Source organism: Eupeodes corollae, chromosome 2 (assembly GCF_945859685.1).
Source record: "Eupeodes corollae chromosome 2, idEupCoro1.1, whole genome shotgun sequence".
Lineage (NCBI taxonomy): Eukaryota > Metazoa > Arthropoda > Insecta > Diptera > Syrphidae > Eupeodes > Eupeodes corollae.
This window is the reverse complement of record NC_079148.1, coordinates 32,097,718-32,125,011: the sequence shown is the minus strand read 5'-3', so window position 1 is coordinate 32,125,011 and position 27,294 is coordinate 32,097,718. Positions and strand designations below refer to the sequence as shown.

At 29.3% G+C, this 27,294-nt stretch overlaps 3 protein-coding genes across 7 annotated transcripts in view; 2 read left to right on the top strand and 1 right to left on the bottom strand.

The window, feature by feature from the left end:
- LOC129948489 (scoloptoxin SSD14-like) overlaps positions 1-19,825 on the top strand; it is a 34,468-nt gene extending 14,643 nt beyond the window's left edge. The window contains exons 1-9 of one of the 5 annotated variants that reach the window (XM_056059504.1): positions 356-738; positions 8,717-8,845; positions 13,491-13,594; positions 13,701-13,977; positions 16,199-16,609; positions 16,677-17,127; positions 17,196-17,386; positions 17,446-17,800; positions 19,502-19,825. In XM_056059504.1, the coding sequence (XP_055915479.1) occupies positions 8,739-8,845; positions 13,491-13,594; positions 13,701-13,977; positions 16,199-16,609; positions 16,677-17,127; positions 17,196-17,386; positions 17,446-17,800; positions 19,502-19,648 (2,043 nt within the window). In that variant the 5' untranslated portion in view covers positions 356-738; positions 8,717-8,738 and the 3' untranslated portion in view covers positions 19,649-19,825. Of the gene's footprint in view, positions 1-355; positions 739-817; positions 985-7,705; positions 7,785-8,716; positions 8,846-13,131; positions 13,323-13,490; positions 13,595-13,700; positions 13,978-16,198; positions 16,610-16,676; positions 17,128-17,195; positions 17,387-17,445; positions 17,801-19,501 lie in introns of those variants that run through there. The other 4 variants (XM_056059506.1, XM_056059505.1, XM_056059507.1 and 1 more) reach the window with 4 other exon arrangements.
- A 150-nt stretch (positions 19,826-19,975) lies between these two features.
- On the top strand, positions 19,976-23,377 carry LOC129948490 (glutathione hydrolase 1 proenzyme-like). Its single transcript, XM_056059509.1, has 7 exons — positions 19,976-20,447; positions 20,517-20,756; positions 20,821-21,243; positions 21,306-21,744; positions 21,806-21,996; positions 22,758-23,112; positions 23,171-23,377. Exons 1-7 carry the CDS (start codon positions 20,422-20,424, stop codon positions 23,315-23,317), a joined length of 1,821 nt encoding a protein of 606 aa, XP_055915484.1. The 5' UTR covers positions 19,976-20,421; the 3' UTR covers positions 23,318-23,377.
- A 50-nt stretch (positions 23,378-23,427) lies between these two features.
- On the bottom strand, positions 23,428-27,147 carry LOC129948491 (pickpocket protein 28). The gene is made up of 8 exons (XM_056059510.1): positions 26,914-27,147; positions 26,632-26,832; positions 26,467-26,575; positions 25,295-25,446; positions 24,902-25,106; positions 24,180-24,759; positions 23,981-24,117; positions 23,428-23,910 (listed from the first exon to the last, which is right to left on the bottom strand). The coding sequence occupies exons 1-8, from the start codon at positions 27,054-27,056 to the stop codon at positions 23,740-23,742; spliced, it is 1,698 nt and encodes a 565-aa protein (XP_055915485.1). The 5' UTR covers positions 27,057-27,147; the 3' UTR covers positions 23,428-23,739.
- Between the last annotated feature and the right edge of the window lie 147 nt (positions 27,148-27,294).

Below are 27,294 nucleotides of genomic sequence, written 5' to 3'. Positions count from 1 at the left end.
CTATGTTTTTTTGCAATGTCAGCAAATCATGTTAAATTTGAAAAGACTCACAAAATAAGTTTTGGAAAGTCTTGAAAAGAATAGTATATTGCCTGCGATGTTTCTATGTTTTTTAGGCTTTTCAATTTGTTGCTTACTTGAAGTTATTTCTATGTTTTATTTACTTTATTCATATAAATTACATTTTAGGGAACATTTTGTATTTTTTTTTCTTACATATAAAAACTACCCATGTTTGCCCTATCTAATACATTCCCACGAATGTATCTACAAGCAATGACTATACGTACGAGTACGACACTCTGTATGGTTACTCTTCCAGCTAACCATACAGTCCGAGCAATTTTCCACAATTAGTTAGCCTCCAGCTACGATTGAGTGTTGCGCCGTCATCATCATCATCAATTCAATCCAGTATAGTGCAGTCTATGAGACTTGAAGTATCTTGTTAGATAAATATACAAGAAAAAAAAAGAATCTCAGTACCTACGTATTCCCACTCAGTAAAAAATAAAATACAAATATTATCAACTGTCTGGATACATAGGGATAAAGCTACATCGCATCAGACAGTCCATTGCGGTTGAAATACATTCGATTCGGATTCAAGAGTATCTATCCAATCCATCCATCCATCTATCTTATAGTGTGTGTTGCTCGCAAATTAAAGTATCTAAACTACATAAGCACGGTGCTGCTGGAGGTGCTCGCTGGATCCGGATAGACGGACAGACACTGGTGGGTTGGTTTGTTGGTTGATTATGGGGTCGTAGCAAGCGTGAAGTAAAATAGAATTAGATACACTTAACGCGTCGGGAAAATCGGAACTTGATTGCGTACATAATAATTATTTAGTTACCAATACGCATCTATCGTATACTTCTCTGGAATTTAAATAATCCCAATCTTGCATCAATCTCATTGTTTAGATAATTGTTTGTGATTTATCAAAAAAAAAGTAGTAGACGTATCTACAAAGGGTGGGTGGGTACCTGTTTTGTTTATATTTTGTTAAGTTGTGCGTCCATAAAGATGTAAAAGTGGAACAAAGTGAATTCCTTTGTGTGTGCAATAGTTCTTATTTCATCAAAGCGCCCTTCCGGCCCTCGAAGGGAGAATATCTTTCATCTTCATTTTGTATCTTCTTTTGATTTTAAGTTGATTCAAATTAAAGTGATTTCCATTTTTTAAAGTTTAAGCGCAAATTAGTTCGCACATCACAATTCAGTCAGTCAGTCAGAGGAATCGTCTTTTCAAAATTACAATAAATCTTTGTCCGGCTTTGGACTTATTTTTTTTTTTTTGTAACGGAAATTCAAAAATCAAATGCACGCACAGGCAGTTGTATGCATTTTTTGACGGCGACTACGACAACAACGCATCCGTTTGCTCTTTAAGTTGCTCAAAAGATTTGATACGTATCAACTTTGTGAGTAAAAAAATCTTTGGCTTAAGATAATGCATAAAGTGAATACAAAAAAAATTAATAAAAAAAAAGCAGTTCTTTAGAAGTTGTTGTCAGTGGTTATCTTTATCTTTTTTTTCAAGAAGTTGTTTTAAAAAAATTGAAAATTGTGAAAACTGTCGTCAAACCTGAATGAAATTACATCCTACATTTTTTTGAATGCCAAAATCAAATACCTGTAAAAAAAAAGAAGATCTACCTATCTACGTATTAAGTCAAGTCTTGTAAGTAGGAAGGTATACAAGCCCCTAAATATTTTTAGAGTGTATGTCTTTCTTTTTTTTAATTTGGTTTTAAGTGAATGATTTATTACTAATCCTGCACAAGTTAGTGATGTGTGACAATGCGAAAAGCTGTGATTGTAAAATTTCATTTTTGTTCTGACCTCGGTGTGTAATTTAGAGCAACAGAACAAAAAAACTATAGATAATCATAATATTCCGGGAAAAAATGTTATATTTTCAGTGGAATTAACTTTCATAAAAATTTAATAAATGAAATTCAAATTTCTTAGCAATTTTTTTTAATTTTTTTAAATTTAATTTGTTTCTTTAAGATATAAAAAGATTAACGGTTATAAATGCATTAAAAGTGGTTCTTGGTTTGCACGTTGAAGTGAACCTCTTGACTTTGCAAAATTTTTGAATTTACATTGAAAATTGAACGTGTTTGAAAAAAAAAATGTTTTATTTGAAAGTGAAAACATCACTTTGGAAGTGTTTTGACGAATATCGATTTAATCATGAACGACTTTATCGACATCGACATAAAAATGACTGTTTGTTTTAACTATTGTTCCCATTTGGTTTACATTATATTAATGTGTCTTAAAAGAACAGCACTTTTTTTATAATAATATTATTTCAGAAGTGGAAACAATAAATGTCATTTTAATTTTTTTAAACACTCGTTTAAAGAAAAGAGTTTTACAAAATTTTAAAATGTTGCTTTATATAAATTCATTTTCTTATTGTTGTGGGCTTTCGTTTTTGGAAAAAGCTGTAGAGTTGATTTTCTAAAAAAAAAATAGATAAAAGTTATCAACAATATTTTGAAAATGATAAAATAAGTTTGATTTCCTTACCTGCTTTTGTCTTCGAGATATTGTGGTCGAAAAATAATTTTTAGCGTCATTCTTTCAAAAGTTTAAATTAAAAATAAAACATATTTAAAAATCAAAATCATTTTATTATTAGTCCTGAAATACACCAAATTATTACAGTTTTAATTATTAATATTATACCTATTCTCAAATGATGATTTGTTTGTAAAAATATAAGTACTAGTATTAAAGTTGTGATACATAAAATAAGTTGTATAATATCAAGAAATAGTTTGAATAGAATATTATCTAATTTTGGAGAATAATGATGAAGTTATTACTTCTTTCTTGAAATTTAAAAAGAAATATTATTATTTTTGATTCACAAGACCAATGTTTTTTAAATTATTAAAACTAATGATAATTTTTATATCTTATTAATAAATTCCGATTGGATTCTTCAAGGAAAAATACTTTTTTTGTAACAACAATACTTTGTATAGCAAAAAATGATTTTGAAACCAATATTTTTATTTAAACTTGAGGTACAGTGTCAATACAGTTTTTTTTTTAAAGTTGCCAGACTACAACAAGTTCCTGTGGCAATTTAAATTTAAATACATTTGGCACGTATGAAAAACAGCTTATATTTTACATAAATGCCAGTTACTTATTTTAAAAATCCAATGCATCAATATTTTGAACGATTATGTAAAATCTTTAAAGCCTTTTAGTGATTAATCGTGAACAATTTTCACATTTGACACAAAATAATTTTTGTTTCTAAGTCCATGACTTCTGAAATGCTGACAGTTCCTTACACTTAGATTTGATTGTGATTTTTCACGAACCGTCCATATTTAGTTGCATGGTATTGACATTTTGCAATTGCTTGAAATTTGTATTTCGAAAAATACTGACTATCGAAATGCTAAGTTTTTTACGATAGGTACACTTATGAAAATATAAAACACTACAACTCAAACTATTATATTATTCTTTAAAACACTACAACAGAGCATATTGCAGCATCTAAAAAAATTGCATTACTTAATATGCACTAATTAATATAAAAGTCTGTGCAAAGAACAAATTTATTTAGTTACTATAATAAAACGAAATTGTTACTAAGACATTCATTAAATGATGTAATATACTGTTAAGCATTAATTAATGACAAATTTGAATGAACACTCAGTAAAAACTAACCGTCTTAACTAATTTTTAGTTGTAGAAAATTCGATTTGTTGCTATGTTTTTTTTACAAATTCTATAAATATTAATGAATGAACAATTCTGATGAATGAAAAATTCTGTTTGAGAAAGAGCTAAGGCAAAGTTTTGAGATTCAAAATCTTAATCAAAAATTCATATTATAAAAATTTGGTTTAAACGTTTATTTTGTATGATAAAAGTACATTTTAATAAATTTTTTAATAGCGATTCTATTTTCAAACTTTAATAAAATTCTATCTTTCAATATTCAATAAAAAAATTACCTAGTTTTTACCTATTAGCGGAGTCAGAACTACCAATTTATTAGTTAAGTAAAAAATGAGTTTTATATGAATTTGAACTCGTTATTTAAAAGATCACCATTAAGGTGCATTAAGATCAAAGAAACATTTCAGAAATATTAAAACAACGTTTCAGAAACAGAGAAGCATTTCTGAAATTTGTCTTAAATGTTTTTGAAATGTATTTGTTTTGGTTTGGATGCACGCGAAACATTTCTGAATTTGATCAAATTTATTTAAATGTACGAAATAAAAAAAGTTTTGAAGGATCCACTCGACGAAAATCGAAAATGTCAATTTAATACAAAACTTAAATTTCCAAAATACAAATTATCAAATTATGAAGATGAGATAGAGAAATAATTTAAAAAAATACAAAACATTTTAAAAATGGTTTTCAATGCGTCAACACCAGAAAAAAAAAACAAATCAGAAACATTTCTGAAATGTTCCAGCAGTTTCTGAAATGTTTTTTAAATAAATGAAAAACTTTTCAGAAACGATTTTTAAGCATTGCTTCTTTGGTGCGGACACACCTTTAGAAAAACAATTTTTTATTTTTTTATAATAAACAAAATTGTAATTTTAAAAACTTCAAAAAGTTTACAGTTCAGAGTTAGAGTTTAATAACTACATAAGTTCTACATTTCAATTTCAGTCGAAGTGAAACATTAATAAAAGAGGCTGGGATGCGACCCACACTGATAACTTCCCATTACGCCTGTCGATTTGCCTTGCTTAAAAGTTTGTCGATATGTACTCGTATTAATTTTTACCAATTTTTTGTACTATTTTTGTAGATTTATTTTTTTATGAAAAAACGGACTGTTGGATTTTAGTATAAAAATTACTGAATTTCGAAAACAATACTTTCTGTGAAATAAAAAAAGTTTGAAGCCAATATTTTTAATTTTTAAAAAACTATTTGAGTCGAAAGTAAATTTTTACCAACTTTCATAAATTTTGTTTAGGTTTTTATTTTTTGTAAAAAAAACTGTCAATTTGAGTTTTCTCAAAATGTTATCGAATGTTACAAACAATATTTCTCATAAGTAAAAATTAAATAGAAGCTATTATCTCAAATTTTTGAAAAGATATTTGAGTCGAAAATCATTTTTTAACAACTTTTGTTAATTTTTGTTCGGTTTTTAATTTTTTTGTAAAAAAAACTGTCAATTCCATTTATTTCAACATTTTTCAGTATGTTCAAAACAATATTTCTTATAAGATAAAATTAGTTTGAAGCTTAAATTTCAAGTTTTTGAAAAGATATTTGAATCGATATTCAATTTTTACTAACTTTGAGTATGTTTTTTTTTAGTTTTTTTATTTTTTATAAAAAAACTGTCAATTCGATTTTTCTCAAAATTTTATCAGATGTCAAAAACATTATTCCACAAAATTGTTTTGGAGATTGTTTAGTCGTAAATTTTTTTAGGTGACAAATTTTTTTTTAGTTTTGTTGATTTATAAAAAAATCCGTTGATGGATTTTTTTCAAAAAATATACTTCTTTGAAATCAACTTACAATATATTATATAAAATTTAATTCAAGTCTCTAGCGTTTTTGGTTCGTAAGATATGTTGGGTTAACCAAAATGTTCACATTTTTTTCAAACTTTTCTTGAGAGCCCTTTCTGCATCTTTCTGTTTTATTATCTATATAACAAAATTTATTTAAAATCGATATCTCTTCTGGTTCTTGAGCTATGGACGACGAAAATACGTCGCGAACGTACGGACGTATGAACGTACGTACACACGCACGTACGTACATACATCTTTCTTAAAACCTTTTATTTCGACTCTAGGAACCTTGAAACGTAGAGAAATGTCAACATTTTTAATTTGACAAATCGGACCCATTACAATAACTACCTATGGGAAGTTAATAAATTGGAGTTCTGAAATTCATTTTTATCGATCTCGATTTCAATTTTTTGATTTCGTTCTAAATTTGGATTTTTGTGATTTTCAAGTGATTTGATCATGGCACTTAAAAGAAAATAAACCTTAACTTTTTAATATAATGCACTTGATTCCTAAAAAGTTGCAGCTTCTTCTTTGTATTTGAGGAAACGGACAAAGAATTTGAAATGATTTTTCTATACACAAAATATCTTCCCAATAACATTTCGAATAAAACAACGTTCTTTTAAAAGCTTTCAAGGCACTTTAAAAACTAGACTTCGACACCTTAGTCTTTCCTAACCGATACTTAAAAACTGCTCATTGCAAAGAACCGTAAATAGCAGCTAGCTGTCATGTGCATCAATGAATTGAAAATAAAAAAAATAATATTTTATATTTATTTCATTAAAAAGCACAGGAGAAATAAAAACATAAGAAATTATAAAAATTATGACCATAAATTAAATTTTATATTAAGTGATGTAATATTATGTGAGCTGCTCCATTTTCACTTGAAGTGATTTCGAAACGTTTTTGCAGTTATTAAATCAATCGAATGAAAGAACCCTGAAAACAAATTCATTAGATTTCAATTTAGATTTGGATTTTATTTCATTGGTTCTTAGGAACCTAGCTTTAAAAGTTTTGCTGTTGAAAAATATCGTCTATTATAATTCATAATAATTCTATATTATGTCATAAAGTGTAAACAAAATTTAACAAAGTTGGTAACCAAATTTCCGAAAAATCAACTCAATACATTTTTCGATATCTCTACTTGTTCTTGAGATATTACGATCGAAAAAGGTATTTCAAACGTAATAGCCCATCACACACAACTCTCTAAGAACGATGCATATAGATTCTAACGGCCTTGAAATTTAAAGGAATTTCAAAAATTTTAATTTGATATAACGACTAATTGATATTAACTTCCAATTCGAAGTTAAAAATACTCTTTTTAAAGACATTATCAAATTAAAATGAATAATCATACAACTTTCGTAATACCAGAAAAGTAGACAAAAAAGTATAGGTACAATTTATTAAAGGGAATTACTGAACCCTTCAACGGCTTAAAAAGTCCTAAGAGTTATTCACCAAAATAATCAATAAATTTAATAACATTGTTTTCAAGGACATCATGTCATCATTTAATTTGTCTTTTTTTTTACTATCCAAGGGATTTCTGTGGCCTTTTGTTAACTATAGCTGTGTCCGAAAATAACCATCAACTAAATATCACATTCTTACTATTCCAAGTAATTTGTTGACGTGTTTGTACATTTTTAATGATTTTTTGTGTGTCCATATGTTCACAAACATAAATAGTTACACATTGAATGTATAAAAATCTTATTTTGACAAAGAAAGATCTTATGAAAAAGTAGGAGAATAATCCCACAATTAAATTTTAAAATGCGTTTTTTAACGTATAATGTTTTCATAATCATATGTGACATTTTGTTTTTTTGGCATTGTCTTCGAACTTCGAAGCCCACATGCATTATTATAGACCCACACTATTTAATTTATGTTGTTTATTATTGACTTTGTAAAGTGTATAGATAGATATTTTGTACATATCATAAATTTGTTGGTGGTGTATGCATGCATCAAACTATGTTATTACAGAATTAAATATTCTATCGATTGATGTCTCCTACAGCTACAACCTACCGCACTACTATCACAGTTATTATATTTTTAGCTCAAAAACTAACATAAAAGCTCTTCATCAGTAGTTAAGTTTATAGTTTTCTTTTTCTTATGGCATTAACTTGATTCAATGGGGAATCAAAAGAGGTGAACAAAAAAGAATTTTAATGCATTATTGTTCACATAAAAGGTATGATAAGTTTAAAGAATTAATTATTCCTCAAAATTAATCAAAAAAAAAATTGATTAAAATATGTAATGAAAATAAAACATACATCAACATATAGTAACTTGAAGATGTGTAAAAAAGACTTTCAAGAAAATTTAAATATAGATGTGAAAATTTGAAGCATTATTCAGAAAAATGTCCAATATCAAAAATACTACTAAATTCGCTAATCGCGTCGAATATCTCAACGGAAATGGACTCAAACTACTTAGTTAGAGATTACATAGTTTTCAAAGGATATTAAATACAGTTTGACACAAATTTTCATTAGAAAATCAGTGTATGTTGCATTCCAGCCTCTTTTATACTTTTAGGAATCAACTGTCTCCAATTTTTATATGATAAAGATTTTTTTCATAGCGGTGAAAATTATATGTAAAGCATTTAAACCAAAAAAACTCAAATTTGAATAGTAAATGCTTTATCATATGGAAGACGGCAATGGTTTTCAAATTTCGCAGATAATGTTAATATACAATGTTAAAAACCTGCTCCTATCGGAAACAAATTGTTAAATTAAATTATTAGGGTTGTGACTAATAGACACCATTTACCATACCTACCTATTTAATATATCTTTTCCATGTATGATATGTCTTAAAATATGCAAACTCATGGTATATCAAACGTATTAATTTGTTACAATTTTTATAATAACACCTTTGTTTTCAGTACGTTAGAATACTTATTTATTTTGCAATGACTTGCAGTTTATCATTCTCTTGAAGCTACTAGAAATATGTGTCTGACTTTTATTATGTTTTTCTTTAAATATATATCACAGTTGTAATAAAAGCTATGATTTAAAAAAAAACATGACCATAAGTAAATTTCATTCACAACAAAAAACACTATTCGGTATCTCTAAAATTTCTTTTTTTATTATATTTCAGTATAAAAAAAGATTGACACAAAATGGCTTTAGGAGAAGACGATGATAATAAAATGCCCTTGAAGGATCGAACATGCAATGATGAGGACACCGACTTGAATATGACTGCCGAGACCAGACTTGAACAAAGGTACATTTTATATAACCACAATATATCATACCAAATATAGTTATAGATTGAGTTCCAATAAACCATGAGTAATAGAATGTGTTGTTTTGTAATGTTAATCGAAAGTAGAGTATGTACGTCATAATAGACAAACATATGTTTTTAAGTAGTGTAGGTACTATAGTCGTAGAGAATGTTATAAAAGTAAAAGTTTAATTATAGTGAATTGTGTATTAAAGATCAAGTTCAAGAAAACGGGGAATGAAGCACATACATACATAGGTACCAACAAAAAACAGCACAAGTTGCACGAATTTGATTTTATAAATAGGCATTATTGAATTTTTAATATAAGTAATTTATTGGTTAATTACCTTTTTATATTTATAAATATAAAAATAAGCAAAAAGTATGCATAAAGTTAACAATACACCATCTACATGTCATTTGAAAAAAAGAATACGTTGAGATTATCCTCAAATTTTGTAATTAAAAAAGTGGTTATGACAATATTTGTTTATTAAGATATCAGACTTAAGAGATTCAAATTCCGATTTTATTTTGTTTGTGATTCTTTTTGAAAATAAATGATAGGAGTATAAAAAATGGTCAAGATAAATAACTAAACACTTTCTTGGTTTTTAACTACAATTTAGAAAATCGCCTTAACAAATGTTTATAGTATACACCATGTAACAAATCATTTTTTGCTGTCTTTTTAAAATTCTTGGAAACGATTCGTACACCATTTCTCTAGTCTCGAGAAGTTTTGTTTTTTTTTTTTTGAAAATTTATTTGGATTACAATTTTGATCTTCTTAAGCTGGCGGTGTGAAGAGCCTTCGTTGCGGACAATAGTGAAAGCCAGTGATGTCTAGCATTGAAACTACTGAGAATATTTGCTGCTTTATCCGAAAACTCAGGTTTGCAGATTCCTCTTCTTTTGGAATAAGGCACCAGTTATAGCTATCATTGGTTTTCGTCATTGAAAACAAACATTGGATTTTATTCATAGGTCGTTTATAGCAATCATTAAAAATAGAAAAACGTGTAATTGTGCAATTACACTTTTTTCTCAAGAAAAATTTTCCGTGAGATTTCTAATCGAACAATATATAATTTTCGTTTTCTAATAAAAGAGGGGAAACGCCGTCAAATATCGATTCAAACATTTTTCCGGATCGATTTCAATGATAGCTATAACTGGCCCTAAGGCATTCCACAAGCGAATCTACATCGTTTTTTTGCATACTTAAGGCTTTTAAAGTTCTAATTGCTCACCGGAGTTTTGTGATTTTAGACACATAAAATTTTTTATGATTCTTCAAAATCGACTCAAGGCAGTAAAGATGGAGTTCGTGAAGTTATCGAAGACAGTCAGCTGCAAGCATGTGAATCTATTGATTTCGAAAAATAAAAAGTTAAGCTTCAAACAAATTCAGCAAAAATGTATGCATTCGAAGAATTAACTTACCAAATACTTTGGTATCATTATGTAATGTTTTCTTATATTTAAGCACAAATTTGTCCAATTGGATTTAAAAAGAAAACGTTTAAGACGATTTAAAACTATCCTATAAATATTAGTTTTTAGCTGAAACTTATTTATTTCAAATTTAGTTAATGCACATTTTCAAATTTTGTGTCTTGATATCTAACCAGGAACACAAGGTTTGATGATTTCTTACCGAGAATGGTCTTGAAATGTTGCCAAAAACTTTGATGACAATGTAAAGAAACTTTGTTCCAACTTTTTAAAGTATGTGTGTACAATAATTACCAAATTTTAAAATTTTAAAATTTAGTATACAATTTTTAATTTAACATCCTACATATTTCCAAATAGTAAAATATGACTCAAGACCTATGTTACCAAACATTTTTCACTTTGCAACTTTGCACTTTTACCTTTCAAATAACGTTTCACCGAACGCAAATTTGCAAATAGAAAATTATTTAATTTTTCTCCAAACTAAATTCTTGCAAAGCCTTTTGTGAAAAGTGAAAAGTTTTTTACTTTGAACATTATATTTAGAATTTTGAATAGCTTTTCAGTAATATTCAAAGAGATATTTTCATTTGCAAACAAAAGTTTGTTTTTGAAGATTGTCAAAAACTAATAAAATCGTAAATTGAACCGTTTTGAAAGTATATAAGAAAAAAGGACATTCATTTTGAATTTTAAGATTAACGCATTGATTTATCTCAATTTCAAAAATGTCTGATTTTGTAGAGGTTTTTAAATCCATTGACATCCTAGCCATCCTATAATGCCATTTGACAATTAATAACCAAATAAACTTTTCTTTTGAAAAGCTGTTTTTATATTCATTTATAAAAAAATAATCGTTTTAAAATTAAAGATTTTGCGACAGAAGAGAGTTTTTGATTAACGAAAAGTGGCATCGAATATGTGTTGTCTAAAACTATTAATAAACTACAATTAAATAGTCAGGAACTAGGTTTTTAAGTCCCTTGCAACAACTTTTGTGTACACTTTATTGGGCTGAGAATAGAGAATAGAGAATCTAAGATTAACTTTGCGACTTTTTAAAATACGAATTAATTGCAAAAATGTATTTTTAACTGTAAAAACATTTTTACATTTCATTTGTAAATAATATTAAGAAATTTTAAATTAAAAATCCTTTTTTTGCATAGTGAAAAGTCTTGTCTTACAAATTTGATATTTTTTTTAACAATTAAACCATCCTGAAACCTTTGAGCAAATATCAAGTTCATGCGATCTTTTTAACGACTCGTATACTCTCCATGAAACAAGATTTTTAAGTTTTATTTAATAAAAATGCAGCATCATTAATTGAAAAACTACCATGTATAAATATTCAATAACTTTGAACTCGTGATCTACAATTTATGAGAATGATTAATAGTTTGCCAAGTAAAGTTTGCAATTTTTAGCTAAATAATTTAAATACATCACAACTAAGTTAGTTAACTCTCTTACCAAAATACTTGAATGTTTCAAAACCTGAACACGAACAACGAAATTTGTGTTTGGGTGTTAGTATTCTTAAATATAATAATAAATATAATAGTAAAATACTTAAATATAATAATAATTGAAAACAATTTTTTTTTATTCTCTCAACTGGTCTGAGGAGATCAGAAGATGTAATATTTGGAAACTAAAACATAAAACCCTGAAAGTTTAGAAATCAAAAATTTGTTTGCTATGTTCGTCCATTAATTCAATCTTGTTTAAGCGGAATTGTGCCTTTTAAGGCTTTTAATTCATAAAGTAGCGTTTTTGCAATAAAATTCGTAAAGATTCCGTTTGAAAATTTTCAGTATCTTAGTAATTTTTCAAAAAAATCATCATTAGTCCTACGTCTTAACCTGAAAAAAAAAACATTAGTGAATAACTTATATTCAAAACATCAAATAAATTTAAATGAAGACACATAACTCAGCTATAACTAACTATTCACAAATTACACAAGATGAGTTTCGTGTTTAGGACACCCTAATCCTTAAAAAAAGTATTGTAATTTTTTCGACCAGTATTTTTTACCTAAGTAGTACCCGTGGCATGATGGTTGGTGCGTATTATTGCCATGCGATAGCTCTTGGCTTCAATCCCTGCCTGTGCCACCTAAAAGTATTTTTACGAGAACTGCATATTGCGACGAATTGACAAATCCTGCAAGAGTATATTACTGTCATGAAAAGTACTTTCTCAAAATAGTCGTTTGGATTAGGCATTAAAACTGCTTCATTCCTGACATGAGTCGCATAGGGAAATGGTTGAGAGTTATAAGTCAATTGCTCAAACACCATTCTATCTAAAAATTGTTGAAATGAGTGTTCCTTTAAATTAGAGACGTACAATTATAACCATATTTAATTCTGGGAAACTAGTGACACACTAAATGTTTTCAATATTTTTGACGATTTGATTACCACGATGAATCAATTACTTTTACCAATTTGTTGTCTCACCCTTTCTCAACTGGTATTCCTAGACTATAACTTAATTCAACGTTAGTAAGAAAGTTAATTGATGTATCTTACTTATAACTAAACCCTAATTTGTACATTCATTAATTTGAGTCAAACACGTTACTTACACCTCACTCTCAGATGTCATAAGGCAGAACTTAAAGTTCTGTTGAATTCACTTTTTATTGGTATAAAAATAAAACTAAATAACAATTATTATTGTGGGGCAATAATGACGCGAAGACGTTTATTTTTTGTAAAGTTATTTGCTAAGATGATTCGGGCCGAGAAAGCTTTCAAAAGTCATCCACAATCGTCAATACCAGTCTTACTGTGGCAATCATCATTAGAGTATTATTAAAGGCGCCCAAGCCAATGGTTGTGCATTGATCTTTCGGCTAAAAATATAACTTTTAACGTTTTTTTTATTTTGATTTATTCTGTAAATTGATATTTGAGTGTTTTTTTTTCTTCTGTCGGAAATTTATTGTTGTAAATCATCCGAACCTAAGAAAGAGGAGGCTTTGAGTTATGTTGTAAGTCATGTTAGCAGCTGTTGTGATGAACTCATCATGCACACAAAAAATACGTGTGCAAAATAATAAATCACACCTTAGTATGATAAGTTTAAACCTACCTATTTTACGCGCATAGATTAGTATTAATTTGATTTTTTAATTTGTATGTTTCGTGTTTTCTTATAGACGAGAAAGTATATTAAAATGGATGAAACGACTGACAATAGCTCTGATCATATTGATTGGAGTCTTTTTACTCGGCTATATGTTCTGGAATTTAACTTTCAGTGGTAAGTTGATTAATTTTACTTACTGACACACTTCCTGGCATAATTATGCAGATATTTTTGATAAATTAACAAAACTTGCTTTATTTATTGTTGACATTTTATTTAGATGCCAATGAGCCGAAACTTGTAGAAGATGTACACATTGCATCACTAGATGGTGTCAATGTTGTACCGGTTAAAGATGCTGTGCCTTTATCAACAACAACCACAAAAACCACCATAAAACCAGCTGTAGAGGAAAAAATCAATAATAATATTAAACCATCAGAAGTCACAACTAAATCAACTGATGTGCCCCCAATGGTTGACTTGGATTCTGAATTGGGAATTTATGAAAAGGCGGCTGTTTGCTCGGATAGTGATGTTTGCAGCAAAGTTGGCAGGTAAGTTAGTGTCGCTTAATAGCGTGAGTTTTATTCAGTTGGTCTTTTGATGACAGAAAAAAAGAAACTAGTGCGTGTCAAGAAAAAATGTATAGGTGGGGCTATTTACTGTTTTAAATTTCTGTATGATTTAATTCATTTATCGAAATTAGCCGTCTTTTTTGGAAAAGTAGTACAGTATAGAAATGTATATGAACAACAAATAAAATATACGCCGTAGAATCACTAACGTGACAACATTAAAGTTGAAGTGAAATTCTAGGCCCTAATTCATAAAAATTGACTGGTGATAGTTCTACTTTTTTTTCTGACAAATATGTATTTCGTAAAGTATACAATTTTGTCATTACTTTTTGTCATATACTGACAAATTTGTCGCAACAATTTCATTGAATAACCTTAAAAAGTTGCTTCTAGATATTTTATTCCCAAAATTTAGCGAAACCTTGAGCACTAATAACTTCCCATCTCGTCTGCCGATTTGTCTTGTATAAAAGGTTTGAAGTGTATATTAAAAACAATATTTTTTACAAAATACAATTAATTTAAAGCCAATATCTCAAACTTTTGAAATGATATTTGAATCGAAAATCAATTTTAGCAACTTTTAGTAATTTTTTTGTTATTTTTAGTGTGCTTTTTCAATCCCCTCACGAATTTACTTTTGCGTATTTTTTTTGTGATTGTATGTTTCGATGTCTTATAAGTAATATAATGTTTTCTGACGTTTCAGTATAGATTAATGCACCACTTGGTATCTAGCAGAACAAAACCTTAAAAGTTGTTAAGTTACCCAAAAAAAGATAGAGATAAAAAACTAAAATCTTACTTCTTTATTCTGGTTTTCAACGTTGCTTTGCATAAAATCAAACTTAAAGTTAAAGCTGCACCACAAAATTCCGTTACTCGCATTTTTAGAAGAAATTTGGTTGTCATAAAAAAAGTAATAGTGAACCAACGTTAAAAGATAGACATATTATGCTGCAAGGGAATTTTTAATTTTTCAAAACGGACTATTATTCTTGAAAACTGTGCCAGAAGCGAAAAATTGTTTTTAGGAGAACGATCTGTAATTTTATAATGGACATTTTCTGTTTTTTAGCGTGAAAGCGTTGTGGCTACTTTTATTTCGTCCCAAAATACAAAGTACAAGCAAATCAAAAATACTGAAAAAATAGTTCTGCTATCTAAAAAATTATATTGTGTCAAGTTTGACATTTTTGACATGATAAGGTTTCAAGAAGAAGTCAATATACATACCTAAAATTTTTTTCACAAAAATAAAAATTTAGTAGCAAAATACTAGAAAACTTTTCTTATAACGAGTTTAATGTCTTGGAAACGAATAATGATTATTACTAAATTTTTTCACAATTATGAAAACAAAATGGGATGCATCCAAGCCTCTGAATTTGTAAGACCCTTTAAATATAATATTTTCGTTGTATTTTAAACTTCTCAAAGGACACCAATACACACGGTTTGAGGAACTAAAAATTACCAGAAATCGTGTTTCAGATGAGAACGGCTAAAAATTCACATCATGGAACTCATGCAGCCCCCCCCCCCTCATCAACTTTACATAAATGGCTACGGCCTTAAACATGGATTAAGTTTATTGATAAAATAAGAAAATTACTTTTATATATGTATAAGCTAAACGAAACATATTTTGTTTACACAATTGGTTCACGAGATTCTTGACCCCGTTAGCAGATCGATTTTTGTTTGTTTTATTTTTAAATTAATAAACCGGGTAAAATTAATAAAATTAAGGAAACGAATATATATATTTTTTTTAATAAAGTGCAATTTGTTTTTATTTTGTGAAACGTGTAAATTAACACTTTCTCGATTAAAACACACATGCGATAAATTGATCACGAGAGGTCAATTAATATTATTAATAACACATACCTCAGTAACTGAAACATGAATTCTTCAAATAAACATTCATAGAAGTGGACTTTAGCAATGAAAATGACTAAGAAAGTACATACATATTTAAAATTTATTGAATAATATTTTCTGTTTTATTAGAAAGATCTTTAAATACTTACATATTCAATCCCAATTTTTTTAAATACCAATATTTTCTGACAATACTTTCAATAACAATTTATTTAATGGAGGACTAAGAAATGTCTTAACATTTCTTCATTCCTAAGCTTTTCAACCTTTTTTCAAGATCACTCTTTTTGAATTTTTATTTTTATTCCAGCAATATTATGAAACGTGGTGGAAATGTGGTTGACTCTGCCCTGGCTGTTCTACTTTGCAATGGAATTGTGACAATGCAAAGTATGGGTATCGGAGGTGGATTCATAATGAATGTCTTCATTAAAAAAGACAATCGTGCTTACACAATCGATGCCCGAGAAGTTGCACCATTTGCAGCGCAAGAAAATATGTTTGTTGGCAAACCATCAGCTTCATTGAACTCTCCCGAAGCGATAGCAGTTCCCGGGGAGGTTATGGGCTATTATAGAGCTCATTCCCGATTTGGTTCACTTTCGTGGAAGGAAATTGTTGAACCATCAATTAAAATTTGCGAAGAAGGTTTCATTTTGTCACAACATCAAGTTGACTCTCTAAGCTACAAACAATCGGTGAAGAATGATCCTCTCTTAAGGTAAGTTGAGGAAATGCATGTAAACAATAATGTTTGATATCTTATGGCTTGAATTTTTATTTTCCAGATTAGCTTTTGTCAATAATGCAACCGGTGAATTTCATGGAATCGGTTCAAAGATCTACCCACCTCAAGAGCTTTGTCAGACTTATGTGAACCTTTCGAAGAACGGTCCACTTGATTTCTATAATGGATCATTAGCAAAAGATGTGGCTGCTGATTTGAAAGACTTGGGAAGTATTGTTACAGCTGATGATCTTGAGGCTTATAATGCCGATGTTGTTAGTTCTATATCGATGCCGTTGGGCAAGGATACTCTGTATGCGGTGCCACCAGTTGGAAGTGGAACCATTGTTGCTCACATTATCAGCATCCTAAATGGATATAACTTTACCAAAGAGAGTTCTACGAACGAAACCGAGAAGGCTCTGACATTACACCGAATGGTTGAGGCTTTTAAATTTGGCTTCGCTAAACGGTGGGAATTGAGCGATATGAGATTCAATGATCTTAGAGAAGTAAGTTGAACAATCTCATATAGGGAGTTCTTCATTGCATATATTTTGTTTCTTTTTCCATTATTAAGCTTGTAAGTCAGCTAACTTCAACTGAATATGGAGAGGAACTTCGACAAAAGATCAATGATTCAGCTACCGCCGATGATATTTCATTTTATGGAGCAAGATTCTCTTCGAAAGATGACTTCGGAACTTCGCATATTTCGATGTTGGCACCGAATGGTGATGCAGTTTCCGTTACGAGCACAGTAAATCATTAGTAAGACTATGCTTCAAAAATGCATGCAAAATGTAACGAGATTTTTTGTATTCTTTTAGCTTTGGAGCAGGATTTACAGGAAAACGTACTGGTATTATATTTAATAGCGGAATGGATGATTTCTCCATACCTGGATTATCGAATCAATTCGATTTGCCACCATCGGTATCGAACTTCATTGAACCACAAAAACGTGCAATGTCATCAATGTCACCGATGATCTTAACCAATAGCACAGGACATGTTAAATTGGTCATTGGATCAGCAGGTGGTTCGAAAATTATAACATCCGTAGCTCAGATTATAGCCAGAGTTGTGTGGTTTGGTGAAGATATCAAAACAGCAATTGATGCACCGAGAATTCACCATCAGCTTGTGCCAAATGTGCTAGCTTATGAGAATGAGAGTTTAGAGGTAAGTCAAAAAGATTTGTGTGTCGATTTCGATTTTCAAAATCATATTTTTGGATGTAGAAATTTCAAGTAACCGAAATTCTTTTTTTTATTATTTTCGAAATATGTTCAAAATTATTTAAGTATGTTCAAAATACTATTTGTATTAAGTTTTTTAAATCCCTGCACCCTATATATTTGTACGTCTCTCTCGCTCTCTTTCTGTCTATGTTCAAAATTCAGCTTTTCAACATTTTCTGCTCTAAAATATTTGTCTGTTTTTGAAAATATCTAACAAAATTCTGCGTCACATGACTTTTTGTACGTTGATATGGATCTAACACTACAAGACAGACATTTCTAAATTTGGACTGTAAAGATACATGGCTTTTAGTTAAAAGTAGAACCAAGCCAGAATTTATTTTAAAGACAGAAGTTCTGTGTCGTTCTTTCTTTTTCTTAAAATACTATGCAAGGAAATGTATAACACTGCTGTACAAAGTTCAACATAAATCAATTTTTATACGTTCAAAATTCTGTGCTTCTATTTTTCAAAGGTTCAGCGATACTAGAGTTTTGTAGTTCAATTTAAATTTTATTTGTTCGAAATTAGATTTGTTCAAAATTGTGTTCAAAATTTTAAGCATTCAAAATTCTTTCCTTTAAAATGTTTAAATGTTTAAGAAATTTACGCGAACTGAGACAGAATTTTGATAATATTTATAAGAAATAATAATTTTTGCACAAATTTAATTTTAAAAACCAGATCCAAAATGGCTCCAAGAAATTTGTCAAGTGCTTGTTTTTTCTTCTTAATAACTCTGTTTTTCGAGATTCTAATTTTAAAAATCCAATATTTAACTAGTCGAAATTCTTTATTTTCAAAATGTTACATTTTCAATAAATAAATAATAAATCTAAACTTCTTAAGTTTTAAAACTCTTGTTTTTATAAGAAAATGTTTATAAGTGATTAAAATTCTGCATTTCATAATTCTGTACTGCGAAATTACCTGCCTTTATGTTTTCAAAGTTCTATATGTGTAAAATGTCTGCATTTAAATGTTTTATACTTCAAAATTAAGTTTTTAAAAACAAAATTGTACATGACTCTAATTCTGTATTTAAAATGATTGTATTTCTGTGGTTCATAATTCACTTGGATGTATTAAAATGGTCTACAACATAACTCTCTCTTTGTTTAAATTTTCATATTTCAAAACTTTGCACTTTAAAATAAATACAAGAAAATCAAAGACAATTTTTTGCATTAAGAATTCTTATGAAACTGCTTGGGTTCAGCCTAACTTAATTTTGAAAACCAAAGTCGTGATGGTAAAACATATTATTCTTATCAAATTGACCATGTTTAAAATTATAAAGAAAGTATTAAATATACTTATCATATAAAATTTTAAAAAATGTACTGTAAAAATATTGTTTTATTATTTTTACCAAATTTTGTTCTTACAAAATTTAAACAATTTTTTGGAACAACTTTTTAAATATCTTCTTAAATGTATTAAATTTATGTATGCAAAATACATATTCCATTCATTCTACAATTTATTATCATCATGTTCTTCTCAAAAATATTTTTGAATTCAAAAAAAACTTGAACACATTATTTGTTTAAAAGAACCCACAACCACCTCTCAATATTTTATTTACAAAATATTTTTCTTTAATAAAACAATCCATTTTCTATTTTTTCTTTTTTTCAGAGTCTAATGAAACTCCTAGAAGCCAAAGGTCACAAAACAAAACGCTTTGTCGGCAGAGGATCCTCAATGTGTGGAATAACACAAAATAAAACAGCCATTTATGCAAATGCAGATTTCCGTAAAAGAGGAGGCATTCATGGTTTTTAGGAAAATTTCAAAACCATTTTAACAACCAATAAATTAATTATAGTGTGTGTACACAAATCTACACAAATTTATAGATACACAACAAATTTTTTTGTACAAAGTTAAAAATAAAAAGTCAAAAATCAAAACACACAAAACTCATTCAATATTCACCATCACCCAAAATCCATCGTTATCGAAATCGTTATCAGAAAAATTGTGCTATAGACGTTTTTCGAAAATAAGAAACAAAAAACACAAAAATCGAGGATCAAATTTTTATAAAACTTCTATACAACTAAAATTGTATGAAATATAGAGATGGTTGAGAATTTAATAAAAGGACACAAATATATATTAGTAGATTTATAGTTAATCAAGTCTTAAATATAATTATTATTATTTATAAACTTAGATGTATTGTATACGAATTATTTGTTTATTTCTTTTTGGTTGATATTATAAAAGTTGTCTCATTTTTTGTATAACAAACAATCTTTATCCCCCAAACATAATGCTCTACTATTATAAATGTATTTACCAATTTTTGTAATTTATTATGTTTTTTTGTATTACAATCGTATTAAAAAAAAAAGAAGAAAATAACACAAAAATACAGTTTGAAAACAAATGGAGAGCAGTTTTATTTTTGATGGTGCAACACGTTTACACTGCGATTTTTTCTAATGCGCATGTCTTCAGAAAGTTATGTTTATTTGACAGCAATCAATTAAAAATAAACAAAGAAGTTTCTAAAATAAATATTTTGTTTAGAAAATAAATATTAAAGTAGAATGCAGGATGTGGGAAATTACAGAGGGTATTTTTTGGTGATTTTTATTATAGTTAACCCCTTTTAAATTAAGTTCACTGTTTCTGAATTCCAAAGGAAGATGACTATTCTGCTGGTTGTTGTTGTTGCTTTAGCTGGAATACTCTTCCACCATTTTCAACAATCCACAAGGAAGGAACACAAATGTAAGGCTGCAGAACCCCAGTCCGCAGAGCCTGCTTCGTTACGATTTCCTCCTGACATTGAAATGCCTTTACCACCTTCTTCATCGGACTTGCATGTCTTCCAGGAAGCAGCAGTTTGTTCGGATAGTGAAATCTGCAGTCGAATTGGAAGGTCCTTGGATTGATGAGATTTCTAAAGAAATAAGACTTCATATTGTTTGTTTTATTTTGTGTAGAGATATCCTTCAACAGGGAGGAAATGCTGTAGATTCGGCTTTGGCTACCCTCGTTTGCAATGGTCTGGTTACCATGCAAAGTATGGGAATCGGTGGTGGATTCATAATGAATGTCTTTCAACATTCATTGAATCACTCTTCGACTATAATTGCTCGTGAGACAGCACCAGCAGCTGTTAAAATAGATCATTTTGCATCTTCAAACGGGAATGACCAAGGTTCGAACCTTCAGGGGCCACTGTCAATAGCAGTTCCTGGAGAAGTTATGGGCTATGATGTGGCACACAGAAAATACGGATCACTTCCGTGGAGACGAATTCTTCAGCCGACTATTGATATTTGTTTAAATGGTTTTCAACTCTCTAAACATCAGTGGGATTCGTTGTTTTTTAATCCTCGCATTAGAAATGATGAATACTTGAGGTAAGCTGCTTTGTTGCAGACTTGAATTGAAATATTCTTTGATCTTGCTTTCTTTTTATAAGGGAAATGTTTGTGAACAAAACAACAGGTGATTATAATCGAGTTGGTTCTATTGTTCACCCTCCTGCACAACTTTGTGAGACATATAGAATCTTATCTCAAAACGGTCCTCAAGACTTTTATACCGGATTTCTAGCTGAATTGATTGCAAAAGATCTAAAAGATATTGGAAGCATAATTTCTTTGAATGACTTAAGAAACTATAAAGCTGATGTTTTAGATTCAATAAAATTGAATTTAGGGCCGGACGTACTGCACTTAGTGCCTCCAATAGGAAGTGGTGTTGTTATTGGTCAAGCCTTAAAAATTCTCAAAGGATATAATATTGAAGAAAATAAAGTTGACGATAGAATAGTGATTCATCGAATTGTTGAAGCACTTAAGTTTGGATTTGCAAGTAGATGGGAACTCGGAGATCCAGATTTCAATGATCAAAATAAGGTAAGTATGTAGCCTCCAAGTCTCAAAGAAATGATGTTCCAATAGGTTTTATTATTTTAAGTTTTTAGAAAAAATGCTTTCAACTGAATGGGCAGAAGAACTGAGGCTTAAAATTAATGACACACAGGCATTTAGCGATCCTCATTATTATGGAGGCAAATCGAGTCCAGTAGACGAACATGGGACCGGACATATATGTGTTTTGGCTCCGAATGGAGATGCTGTATCTGTTACAAGTACAATTCATTATTAGTAAGTAAAGATCTACATTCCTTTTTAAACAATGTAATTTTGATAATTCTCTGTTAATTACTGTCAAGTCTATGAAACTTCATTGATTTGAGTAGTCTTCTAAGCCTGAAAAGGTAACATATCATCTTCTATACACATAGATTTATTTTAAAGTCCATTATTATTAAGTCTTTTACAAATTGTGAGCTGTATTTTTATAAGATTTTTAATTGAATTTAAGGTTACAATCAAACTAAATTGAAATTTTCATCTCATGATTTTTTTCTAGCTTGACTGTTTGAAGTTTGTTTGTCTTATGCTGTGAAAACGATCAGTGAATTGCCTTACGTAGGTTTAGAATCCATCCTTCGTCATTTTGGAAAAAGTCTAAACTGTCAGCTGTCAAAAGTGATTATTTTTAATAATGGCTTAAACAAATCTTTAGAAATGGTGCTCACTAGAAAACTTAAAGCTACTCACATGAGAAAAAATTGGCATATTCAGTTTGAAAGTTAGAAAGAATTTAAAGTTACAAAAATGTGCCCCGAGAAGCGTACTAAGCGATGGAAAGCAACTTTATTGCTTGATATTGCCAGCAACTTGGTTGAACTACTACCAACCTTTTAAGTTGTAAGCAACTTAGTTGCTTAGTTGTCGATATTCAAAATGAACTCGTACGAAAATAAGGCGACAATTACCTTTTTTAGCTGTAGATCAGCTTTAGCTTGAAATTTAAAGAAACTAAAAATTAAATTCAATCATAGAATGTTTTGTTTTTACAGTTTTGGCTCAGCTATCATGGGCAAGCGTACAGGAATTCTCTTCAACAGTGCCATGGGTGACTTTTCAATTCCTGGTTTAGAAAACTATTTTTCCCTTCCACCATCGAAAGCAAATCTTGTCCAGCCAAAAAAACGTCCAATGTCATCAATGACACCAACAATAGTTACAACTACTAAAGGAGATGTCAAACTTGTTGTAGGCGGAGCAGGTGGACCGAAAATTATTTCAGCTTTAGTTAACATTTTAGTTCGAATTTTATGGTTGGGATATGATATTAAACAAGCAATTGATGCACCAAGATTTCATCATCAATTGATTCCGAATTTTTTAGAATATGAATTTGGAATGTTAAAGGTAAATTATTATATATTATAATTATAAAAATAAATTTGAATTTATTTTATTTACAAAGGATGTTGTAACAGAGCTTGAAAATATTGGACATTCAACATTGCGTTATAGAGAACGTGGCTCCGTGTTTTGTGGAATCATGAAAAATGAAACAGCTGTGTACGCTAATGCGGATTTTAGAAAACTTGGAGGAGTTTTTGGATTTTAAGGCTAAAAAACCTATTACTTGCTTGTTAAAGGACGTTGAAAATAATATTGTTTAAAACAATTTTTTTTTTTAACACGAAAATATATTTAAGTTTATCACAATTCATGAAATACGAACTTTAATATTTAATTCATCTAGACCCGAAGTAAATAGTACCAGAGGAGTTTTACTCTTCTGTGCTATGATGATATTGTAACAGTACATACGTTGAAATTCCAAACCTTGCAGTATTTTTTGTCGCCGTATTTGTCAAATGGTCAACTATGATTTTGGTTATAAAGTGCTTATAATCGGAAGTGAAGTCTATGTTCCATGAAGAACCATTATTATGTGAGACGAGGTGCTTAGTGTGTAGGATGCTTAAATATAAGACAGCGTCGTCTTGTTATTTTGTCAAAGCAGGACTACTACTAAATTGTTGCCTAACTTATATAAGGAAAAACTTCATCATTCGGCTCATTATCAAGCCCGATAAAAAATTGATGTGAATCCCAAGCATTTGTTTTGTTTTTAGGGTAATTGCTTCCGAAACCATTTCTGATTGGTTTTCTGCCCTTAATAGGAGTCATCCAGACGTTGTTGTTGTTTCTAAGCTAGAATACATATAAAAAGAAAATTAAAACTTACTTAGTATTCAGATTGATTGTCAAAATAACAACTTACATTTCTTTCTGACTTTCGTTTTTGACGTTTCTTAGTTCTTTGGTCACAATTCGGACGTAAGACAATAAAGTACAAGATTTCAATTACAGAAAAGAAACTAAAACCCATAAAAAGTCCCAATAAACCTCCGATATTAGCTGAAATTTGAATTTACATCACGTTGAAATATATTATGTAATTTCAAAACAAAGTAACTCACACAAAAATTCAGTAAATCCAAAAATCTCTCCCTTCGTTGTACTTCGAAAAACATTTGACAAATAATAAACATGAATTATTGTAACATCCTCCATATCGGTCCATAATTCCGTTGGATAATCATCATTCGTTTCAAAATCTCCATCGACCATTTTGGTAGAAGTTACCGTCGGATTATAGCTCAACTCAAAACATGCCGGCAAACATGAATCACACGAATAATTTCCACTTGTCGATTGAATTTCACTTTGTACTGATTTCGAACATTGATTGTCTTTGGGTCCACAAATTTTCGTATCGGGATCAATTTTCGGAAGATAATACAAAATACATCCACAACGTTTGTAAATTATATGAGCTTCACATTCGAGTTGACAATTTTTTCGGGAATAAGTTCGATAGAAATTTAAATTGCCTTCATCGGAGAACAAACATTGACGTATTTTTGTACTGATTCCACGAACTTGTGACACAGCTGTTTGGTATTGAGGCTCAATCGAAACACGACTTTCACGACCGGCTGTTACTAGGAAGCCAAAATTGCTTATTTTTGGTTGTTCAGCGGGATTGTGTACCAGAACCTGGACAGTAAAGTGTCATATTACAGAGTAGAAATATAACAGTGTTACCAGTTAAACAAATTTAATTTTTAATAATATGACACAGTAAAATTGCAACAAATTGACTGACAGTGTAAAGTTCTACTTTTCTATTTACATTTACCTTAAATCCAATACTTTTCGAAGAACTGCAATAATATTCAAAAGATGATGCATTTAATACAACCGTTAAACCCATTTGGCTTCCAGTTCCTGCAGCTACTCTTGGGAAAAATTTTAAGGGTAAATTATTACTAAACCCTTTTTCGGGAGTCCAATCTATTGGAATATTGTCGTCTGTAGTACTCTTGCCGAAGCGTTCAGTTTCCCTGAAGAAAAAAAAAATAGATTCATAAAATATCGATTTATTTTAAACATAAGCAATTTTAAGTTTAAACTATAAAATAAGTGCTTCCAAAAGTAGGAGATTTTATGTTTACTTGATTTTTTGAACACCTCTATAGCTTAACTTAAAAAAATATATATATTTTCAAATTGATTACACTTTAAAACTTACGTATAATTTTTCAAAAGAAAATGTGGATCGAGAGCATTGAATGTACAACAAAGTCCTTCGTCAGTTAAAACAGGATTAAATATTTTAATACATTCTTCAGGTTTAGATCCAAAACGACAATAAGCAAGCATTTGATCACATGGCTGAGCTACCTGTAATAATTTTCCGTAATTTAATACAATGTTTTTAAGAGTATTTTTATTGAAATGAAAGTAAGTTAAGTCTACAAGAAATAACAAGGTCAAAAACCGTGTCTTGCAAGACTTCGATGGTTTTGTTGCTTGTAGTAGCATTTTTCTAATTGCGTTCTTCAAAAGTGATAGCTGTCCAATTAGCTGACCACTAATTAGACATCTTATTGAAAACTCCTTTATTTTGATTTTTTAAAAATGCTCTTCTAAAAATCCTCATGCCCAACTTCCTGTCAACTACAGAGATTCGTTCTGTTGTCGTACTAGCGAATGTGAAATGTCTGGCCAGACTCTGTGTTTGAAATTAATCATGGAGACAATGTCACTAGAACACCTAGACTTATTATCATTAAGAAATTCTTAAGATTTTGGATTTATGTTTACCTTCAAAATATTTCCAACCTTTGGACATTGAAAAGCAATTTTAGCTCGCAATTTTCCTCGGAAAAAAAAATGGATTGGAAAAAGCTCCTACAAATATTGACTGTCATTGAATGGAATGGAGAATCATTTATTTCGAGGCAAATTTACGATATCAGATAATTTCGAGGCAACTGCAATATTCTAAGGGAAACTAACTTCCCATGAGAATGAGGATTGATAGTAGATAATAAATATTTAACTTTGAAGACTTTAATAATTAAAAAGTCAAAGTCAAAAAATCAAAACTTTTATTGATATTTATCAATTGATATTTTTTTCAGTTTAAACATTTATTAAAAAAATATCTAAGAATATGGAGAAACCTAACCTATCAATTCAGCATCTGCTTAATTTTTATGTTATCATTATCAATTTACTTGAGCATTTGCTTAACATGAAGAAATTTTCGTTAGTTAAGGAAAAGTAACTACGCAACTGTTAAATAATGAAGAAAGGAGCCTTCTCCGAAAGTTTAACTTTCAGTAGGTGAAACGATTTATTCAAAACATTTTATGATTTAATTAAAATTGGGCAAATACACTGGAAATATAAACTCACCCTCATAAGAAGTAATTTGAAATTCTTCCAAGATAATTGACCAAAAAACAGATTTGCCTTAAAATTCTTAGCGCAAAGACTCATTAGTAGAGTGTAATTTAATGTTGAACTAAAAACACAAAAATGTTACTATTAGTTATTAGATTACATTTAAACCAAACTTACTTGTCAAGTTGCAAAACACGACTTTTCAAAGCCTTATTTAAACTACAAATTGTAACAGCAGGAAATGGTATAGTTGTTATAAAAGTTGGTTGTGGACTTGTTGTAATGATAATTGGTGTTTCACTCCATTTTGTGTAAATATTTGATATGAAAAACGCAGAACATAAAATAACAAAAATAAAGGATAATCCAAAAAAAGATCTGAAAATAATAACAAAACACAATTTTCAAAATTATAACAAAAACTGCTTAAAATAAAAAAAAAATGTTAATGTTAATAACCTTTCGAAAATTGTAATCTTTTCATCAGCAATATACTTAAGACCATGTAATGTTGAGTTTTGTAGAAAATCTCGAAGATTTTTCTTAAGACCCAAATAGAACGTACTGTTTTCTTCTTCATCGTTTTTCTGCTTCTCACTCATTTTGATTAATTTTCCAACTAAAGTCTGTGCTCGTAACTCCCCGACTTAAATACTCACTGAAAATTAATTTCAAAAATTTTAAATCCGTTCTTCAAATCGGGTGTCAAAAACTGTGTACCTTTACTATGCTATTGCTGCAAACCTATCTTAGCGAAAAATCAGGATTGTTTTGTTGACAAAGCAACAAGCAATCACTTCAAAAACATGATAAACATAAACAACATGCATTTTGTTGCAG

Excerpts from the sequence above, each read along its gene's own strand:
- LOC129948491 (XM_056059510.1), bottom strand. The coding sequence starts at position 27,056 with ATGAGTGAGAAGCAGAAAAACGATGAAGAAGAAAACAGTACGTTCTAT. Across the intron at positions 25,447-26,466 it reads TCAAATTACTTCTTATGAGG|GTAGCTCAGCCATGTGATCA; the intron begins GTGAGTTTATAT and ends AAATTATTACAG. Across the intron at positions 24,760-24,901 it reads CGAAAAGTATTGGATTTAAG|GTTCTGGTACACAATCCCGC; the intron begins GTAAATGTAAAT and ends TTTACTGTCCAG.
- LOC129948490 (XM_056059509.1), top strand. The coding sequence starts at position 20,422 with ATGCAGGATGTGGGAAATTACAGAGG. Across the intron at positions 20,757-20,820 it reads ATCTGCAGTCGAATTGGAAG|AGATATCCTTCAACAGGGAG; the intron begins GTCCTTGGATTG and ends TATTTTGTGTAG. Across the intron at positions 21,745-21,805 it reads ATTTCAATGATCAAAATAAG|TTTTTAGAAAAAATGCTTTC; the intron begins GTAAGTATGTAG and ends TATTATTTTAAG.